At 37.9% G+C, this 8421-nt stretch overlaps 1 protein-coding gene across 1 annotated transcript; it reads right to left on the minus strand.

The window, feature by feature from the left end:
* Nucleotides 1-1585: 1585 nt before the first annotated feature.
* LOC128555016 (uncharacterized) lies at nt 1586-8033 on the minus strand (the record flags this gene model as incomplete). Its single annotated transcript, XM_053536366.1, has 4 exons — nt 7920-8033; nt 7007-7095; nt 5515-5563; nt 1586-2146 (listed from the first exon to the last, which is right to left on the minus strand). Coding segments are annotated over exons 1-4 (813 nt in total), but the record flags the coding sequence as incomplete, so codon positions are not given.
* Nucleotides 8034-8421: the final 388 nt, after the last annotated feature.

Raw genomic sequence — 8421 nt, forward strand, 5'->3', positions numbered from 1 at the left:
ACAAAAGCTCACCTTGTCAATATGTGACAGGTGAGCTAAAAATGGAGATAATTTTGTAAAAACTACAAAACAGAATTATGGGATCTTTACATATTTAATGTCTTTTCAAAAGTGAGCAAAATTTTGCTGCACATGTAAAATGGGCCTTCAATTATTTTTGAAATTTGATTAAATGCAAATGACCTTGAATGTTGTCAAGGTCCATGACAATGGAAAGGTCATCCTACAGCGGCCATAAATCTGGGGTGACTTGTATGATCATATTCAAACTTGCTGGCCCTCTTCACACCATGATGATATATTTGTAGCAAGAATAATTGAAATCATTTGACAGTTACTTAGATATGGCACCTGATGAACGGAAAGATGGACCACCAGATAGACATTCTTAGGAAAGGATACTTATGTGGACACTCTCTTGTTCTCCCGTTTGTTCTGTTAGCCACGTGAGAGAAAGAATGAATAGCATCTATTGTTCTCTATTGTTCTTCTAGCCACATGGATACCTAACTGCTTGGACAGACAGGGGAAGGACGGACAACGGAATACTATATCCTTTCCCCTTCTAGAAGGGGAAATAAGCCCTGCCCACTATAGCTATGCATATGAACAAAATATAGAGGCATTCAGCTATTGATTCACGACAAAAACAGATCTGTCTATTTTTAGCTCCTGAGACAATTTACCGCAGATCTGAACGATCATTGCTGTATCACGTGTGTATCTATCAACTTTTTCTTCAACAAAATGTCAAAATAATCCACTCAAACAGCAGGGCCAATTCTTTTAACCCTAACAATACCACTTTATCAGAGGCAAGCTGGATCATTTTGACACAGAAGAATATTTTGTAAGCATTCTGAGGATAGAAGTATGTTTGGCGAGAATTGGTGTGGTGTCTTTTTGTTAGCATGTATGCATGGGATGCTACTTGATATGTGTCATGACTCAGTACAGCTGCCACATCACATTGTAATGTGTGGGTATAATAAGTGGATACAAGTGCCTTCTTTACACTTTTGAAACTTAAAAGAGAATACCACATCAGTATGACATCAACTATGGTAACTGCACTATTCAGTTGGAAAGCTTTAAAGGTTTACGAGTGTTTGGTTTCATTAAGCTAAACTTTAAGCAAGGGTAAGGCTGAAATGTGGAATGTTAAAACTATTCTATCAATATAATGTTTCATGGCATCACGGTTTAACAGCCCAGTTTTTCCCCCCCATTAAATTTTTTTCCCCAGGGAAAACCTAGACTGGCATGGTTTTTCCTAACATAGTCAACTTCTTTCCCTAGGAAAACCTAGCCTGCCCAGTACTGTAAAAGCAGAAATTTTCGCGAGGGTTAAATTTTGCTGTATTCGCGAAGCCCAACATACTAGTATCGCTAAAAAAGTTCCTCGCGTAAATATTCACCGTAAATATAATTCAAATTAAAGAATGATACCATTTTCACAATTTCGCGAATATTAAACCTCGCAAACATACTCAAAATTTCAAATTCGCAAAATTTTGACCTAGCGAAAAAATGTGCTTTTACAGTAATTCATTAGTAATTCATTGTACACATTATTTCACTATACCTTTTCAGTCTTCTTTTTGGTATATAAATATACCCTAAGTATCTTTAATTTTGACTCAATATAGAGTTCGTTGATTGTCTTTTCCATATTGACACAAATGCCTTGGAAGTCTTTCAGTTCTAATTCAAACTCTTGTAGAATACCTCGTTGGGAAACGCCGGATGGAAAGAATGCATCTAAAGCATGGTTAAGGACTGCCTTTAAAGAAAGTGTTTTCTCAACCGTGAGATGGCGGACACCACCTCCACATCGTTGCCACACTTGCTTATAACACATGGATTCGTTGCTGTAATCCATCCATCCTAGCTCCAATCTTCTTATGGTCCTTTCCGCATAAGCATTTCCAGCTTTGAAACCACAGCTGCGGAGAGTAGATCGCTCTTTTTTCCATTTCCCACGTAATTCATTCAATGCATTTGAGCACTGATTACTTTCAGTGCTTGACAGATCACCTTCAGTTTGAGACCTGCAGAAAGCAATTGCCGACACTCTATCACCATACGCAGGTAAGTATGATTTCAACGTATTGTCATCCATTAACAGCATGACACTGCAGTCAATCTACAAAAGCATAATGAACAATTAGAAATTTAGAACTATTATGTGCTATCTATAAATATATGTAGTCTGTATATCACATGTGCATTGAACAATGGAACAATCAAACACTTACTGAAATGTAAATTTACTTTCTTTACTGCATCAAATAAGAGGTATCACTGATGGTGAGGTATACCCTCGCTAAAGCTTTGACACAACACAAAGTGCTTGTTTTGAATACAATACAGAAGTAAATGAGAGCTGTAACTATTGAAAACTGGTCCTGTCCAAATCATACATGTACTTGTTTTGAAAACAATGTGCTACATCTGGTCATAGTTTATATGTTTTCAAACATAAAATGTGCAATTGAATTCCTTATAAACTGTAGAAGAAGCTGAGCTGACAAATTTGCCTACAGTAATCATGTGGTTATTTTCAATAAACCAAGTGTTATAATTCCTGTTGAAATCACTCTAAAAGGCCACTTTAAAAGTATTTGATACATCACCTTATAGTTATCACTTTAAAAAATTTTCATCCAATTTACTTGTAAACTGTAGAAGGAGTTGTACTAAAAACATGCATGCAGGTGTTCTTAATGAACAAAGGGCTATAAATCCTCCTATAATATTCTGATCAAACAAAACAACAACAAACACTGCATGATAAACATGACCTGAAAGTTTCATCAAAATCCCTTGCAAACTGTAGGAGGAATTGCATTTAATGTGATATGGGACATGATGCGATGTTATGTGACGTGACAAACAACTTCATTCGGGTATAGCCCCCACTTCACTTTGTGATGCAGGGTATAATTACACCACAAGCCGTCTGTAAAGATAGACTGCCCCACTATCTGAATGCGTGCCAGTGTAATAAATCAACCCTGAACATGGCAAAACATTTTTATAATGCTTAAAGTTTTCCAATGGCTGTAGTTTTTGTAACACATGTATTCCACATTTGTTGAATAACAGCCTCTAGAGTTTGAAAGACTCGTGTGTAGTTTTAATGCAATACATACATTATTAAGCAAGATGTACACTGATACAAATGCACACAAACCTAACCTGCTACAATTTTTTCACTGAAAAATTTCATTGGACTGCCATTCTTGTAACCCATCTAAATTTACCAAACATGACTTGGATGGTAGTCATGATTGTTAGAAACACTCATGTGTAGTGTGAATATGTATGCAATGGTAGCAGAAATATGCATTTACACGTTGTTGCACATACACTTTAAAGTGAGGTGTGATGGGATGCTAAATGTATATACAGGGATGAGTTGAAAAAAATTAAGCTCAAAAATTAATATAACTGTAATGTAAATTGTGCAGCTAGTTTAGAAGAAATCATGTTTGCAGAATGATAACATCTGGTACTATTTCTGACACCAGTTGATAACTTCTGCAATAAGCTATAAATTTTAGATATTCTGTCAGCCATGCATTTTGGACTTTGGTGACCATACAAAATTTTCACAATGAGTGTCAGGCCTATGTGAAGTGAAATATACTGTATATAAATATCACGCTTGCAGATCTAAATTTAATGCAGATGTGCAAAATATCTCTACAAAGTAATCACTGTAAATGCAGTGCAGATTGCAGATTAAGTGAAATGCACATTAGCATTGTCATCCTTACTTGGACTCGTCATGAATTTGAATTCTTCAATGGGCAACTTGTTTCTGTTTTTCTCAAAAATTTGGAATATGTCTCCAAAAATCTCTCATGTGATCCTTAATACGACATACTATTAGAAATAATACTATTAGCATCAAAATGTACACAATTGTATGTTTGTGTCTGATGTAACAAGCATATCGTGTCTTTCCAAACAACAGCTTGAGGAAAAGAATCACATATATCCACACAAGATCCTTTCACTTGTCTTATATTATTACCCCAAATAGTACAAATGAGCTTGTTTTGTCTGTTGTACAGTTAACTGCTAACCACTGATAATAACAACTGCTCAAGGGCCATGATAAAATAAACAAGGCAGTCTGAAAGACAGCTAAATCCCACGCCACTGCTATGGATAGTGAAAGAGTAAACCTTTGATTTTAGCTGTGACCTTGACCTTGAACTGACATGGCTGACTCATGAATTCTGCACAACGTCTTGATGAGGTGATCATTTGACCAAAGTTTCATGAAAATACTTCAAGGGGTTTAGGAGATACAGAGCTGAAACCTTTGACCTTCAGTTGTGACCTTGACCTTGAGTTGACATGGCTGACTCATGAGTTCTTGATGAGGTGATCATTTGACCCAAGTTTGATGAAAATCCTTCAAGGGGTTAAGGAGATACAGAATGGACACAAAATGGAAGGCTCAAACCTTCGACCCTTAGTTGTGACCTTGACCTTGAGCTGGCATGGTTGACTCATAATTTCTGCACATCGTTCTGATGAGGTAATCATTTGACCCAAGTTTGCTAAAATTCCTTCAAGGGGTTTAGGAGATATAGAGCGGACACGAAATGGAAGGCTCAAACCTTTGACCTTCAGTTGTGACCTTGACCTTGAGCCGACATGGCTGACTCATAAGTTCTGCACATCGCCTTGATGAGGTGATCATTTGACCCAAGTTTGATGAAAATCCTTCAAGGGGTTTAGGAGATATAGAGCGGACACAAAATGGAAGGCTCAAACCTTTGACCCTAAGTTGTGACCTTGACCTTGAGCCGGCATGACTGACTCATGGGTTCTGCACATAGTCTTGATGAGGTGATCATTTGACCCAAGTTTTATAAAATTCCTTCAATGGGGTTTAGGAGATATAGAGCGGACACAAAATGGCAGGCTCAAACTTTTGACCTTGAGTTGTGACCTTGACCTTGAACCGACAAGACTGACTCATGGGTTCTGCAAATCGTCTTGTTGAGGTGATCATTTGACCCAAGTTTTATAAAATTCCTTCCAGGGGTTTAGGAGATATAGAGCGGACACAAAATGGCAGGCTCAAACCTTTGACCTCGAGTTGTGACCTTGACCTTGAACCGACAAGGCCGACTCATGGGTTCTGCACATCGTCTTGATGAGGTGATCATTTGACCCAAGTTTCATGAAAATCCTTCAAGGGGTTTAAGAGATATGGACCGGACACGGTTTTGTTACGGACGGAAGGACGGAAAGACGGACGGAAGGACGGACGGAAGGAAGGACGGACGCAGACCATTCCTATAATCCCTCCGCCACGGCGGGGGATTAAAAAATATAGTTTCTTATGAGGAGAGTTCAATATAGATCTATCATTACTGAAACTTATGAAGAAACAGTCACATTGGAAATGTAATTTGTGTTCCTGATAATCCAGATTTCCTTATGCAGTATGCAGTAGAAAATTATATACCAGTGTTATAAGTTATATACCTTATCAATGCCTCTCTTCAAAAGAAATTCTTTAAGTTTGTCAGACATGCTGCAAATATAAAAAAATATTTACATTTTATTTACATTATCCTTCCAGGGCTGAAGATGGTCTCTGCATCTGAAAGCCGCAGCATATTTTCACAAACCCATGTCCTTTCTGGAAGTACTGCGAATACTTTATCGCCATATACTTGTCTACCCTGATCTTGAAATTATCCTATGTCAGTGCTGTGACAATCTCAGAGAGAGATAGTAACCCATGTGATAAACATCTATGAGAAAAAGTACTTTCTGACATTTTTTTGGAACGATTATTTTCTCTAAATTCATGGGATATCCATAGAAACACAACATTAGACTACCATACAGTACATTTTACATTTACCAGGTCATGATCAGTTAACTTAAGAATTTGGCCCTATAGATTATCATATGAATGATTTTCAGCTGAAAATGGTTGAAATAATGATTTGCAAGGACTATGTAGACTTCCATTCTTCACTGTTGACTTAACAATGGGAATATGTCAGGGGTTTAGGATGTGGTCTGTCACCCTAAAGCTCCGAGTTCGATCCCGGCATGGCCTTTCATTTCTTCTTGCTTTTTTCTCTCTGAATTACATTGCATGCTATATGTATAAAAATGACTTTTTTGCCTATATTTATTGGATATATATGTTGCAAGTTCATTCTCTATATTTTAGTACATTTATGATTTGATAAAATTTGCCATATAATCTCATCTGAACTATATAGAGAAAAGATACTTAGCACAATCAGATACATAGGTTACATGTTCCTGGCATATTAACACCCTTCAACAGAACTGTCGATAAGGCTAATTTTACATATACAAGCAAAGCAACAATGAGGTGCCAGGCTGCGTGGTCTGGTCGTTGTGCACCTAGCTTACAATAAGGGGGGTCACTAGTTCGATCCACAACCCAGCCACAACATTCTGTTACATATCATTCCGAAATTTTTTTTCCATGGTAATTTGTCTGCCACCATTGATTAAAGAAGCTGGTTAGCCTTCAGTTTGTTCGACCAAATGTGGGCACTGGTTTATCCAGGAAAGATTGACAGTCGCCTTTATTTTGTCATTATCGTGCTAAATGGGCACGAACACACAGACAGACAGACAGACAAACAGACAGACGAACACACAGACAGACAGACAGACAACAACAGATGTGTAACGATGAGAAGGGGTGCAACAAAATACATTCAAACTGACTTAAGTAAAGGAAAATCAAAGACAAACAGAATTAAGTAACTCCTGAGCTTGCATAATGATTTTTAAGTCAAATAAAGTGAAACAAATGATAATAAAAATATATCAAACAACTCATGTGGCGATTCGAAGTCATCCATAATGTCTTAACTATTGCACCATAGAGCCTTTTGGCGTTCAATGGGAACACAGTAGATATAGCCTATAACTTGTAAAACACGAGTTTCGTGATAACCACAACAAGACTTTGCCTGTTTACCCTATTGAAATGGACTGCGCTAAAGGTCCAGGTTCAGAGGTCATGTCCAAACTATACTGAGCCGTGATGGACACCACAGGTTCATGTGTCTACACAAAGAACTATAAAATACATTTTTATTTTTATAGCTCTTTGGTCTACAGAAAGGTCTTCTATTAACTTACCGTTTGGTACTTGGTAGTTTTCAACATTTCATCTCTAGAGCGGGGTCGGGCATTTCTGACTGACGTGTCTGAGCTGAACATTCTTACATGACGCTATAACTTTTGTCAGCGACATTGCACAAAGTTCTAAACTGGCCAAAACATAAAATTGGAAGCCTCACTCGGTTTCTACATATTGATTTTACACACGTTACAGTGGTGACTTAAACTTCGACCCAGTAAGTATACCCGACACTGTTAATAAAAATTACTTAAAACAATAAGGTTGCGAACATCATGAGTTAAGGTTTTGTGTCTAAAGCATTTCTGTTTGTGGCTTTTATAAGTAGATACACACATTTGTATACATTTACTATGTTTTCACGGCTGTTGGAGATCAATAGACCACTTTAAATGACGTAATTTGTGTGTTCGGAAATACACTAATGAATTTTCACAGAGCGTCTTTTTCCGAACACAGTTTGTATTGAATTTAGTACTAGACCGAACGATATGTTACCGGAATTCTCTTAACTGTCTTATAAAGTATATAGATATACGTATGTCCAGTTGGCCGAGAAGTTACCTATACTCATCAAACTTGCACACATTTATTTTGGGAAAGAAATATTTTCTCAAAAATTAGACCCCAAAAAATGCACCAGATGCCACCATTTTAAATTTTCCAAGGGAGAGCCCTCTCCAGGGGGGTATCCCAGCTCTCTTAATATTTAAACAAAAAATGTGCATCAGAGGCCACCATTTCATACCTGCATTGAAATTTCTAGGACAGAGATCTCGAGCTCCCTGACGCCCAATAATGAGGAGGTTACTCTCTCCAGTATCTCATAATTTAGATCAGAAAAAGCACCAGAGGCCGCCATTCCAATTACCGTGAGCCCCTGACCCCCTAAAATGACAGGAATAACCCTCCCTTACCTCAAAATTTAGTCCCAAACACGCACCAGAGGCAACCATTTCATACCTGACCCCTTCCCCCATCCTACTCCCTCAAGAACCTCAAATTTACACCAGAAAATGCACCAGAGGCCACCTGTATTTCAAAACTTTGCAAGGGAGAACCCCCTGACCCCCTATATTGACAGGAATATGCCCTCCAGTTACTCCAACCTAAGACCAAAAAATTCACAAGATACCTCATTTTATATCCATATATAATCCTTGGGGAGACCCCCCTGACACCCCCTCCCCCAACAGTGGCTGACCTATTTCATCTTTGTTCTATGCACCTCCCCTGATGACGCCTTCAAT

Source organism: Mercenaria mercenaria, unplaced genomic scaffold (assembly GCF_021730395.1).
Source record: "Mercenaria mercenaria strain notata unplaced genomic scaffold, MADL_Memer_1 contig_944, whole genome shotgun sequence".
NCBI classification, from domain to species: Eukaryota; Metazoa; Mollusca; class Bivalvia; order Venerida; family Veneridae; genus Mercenaria; species Mercenaria mercenaria.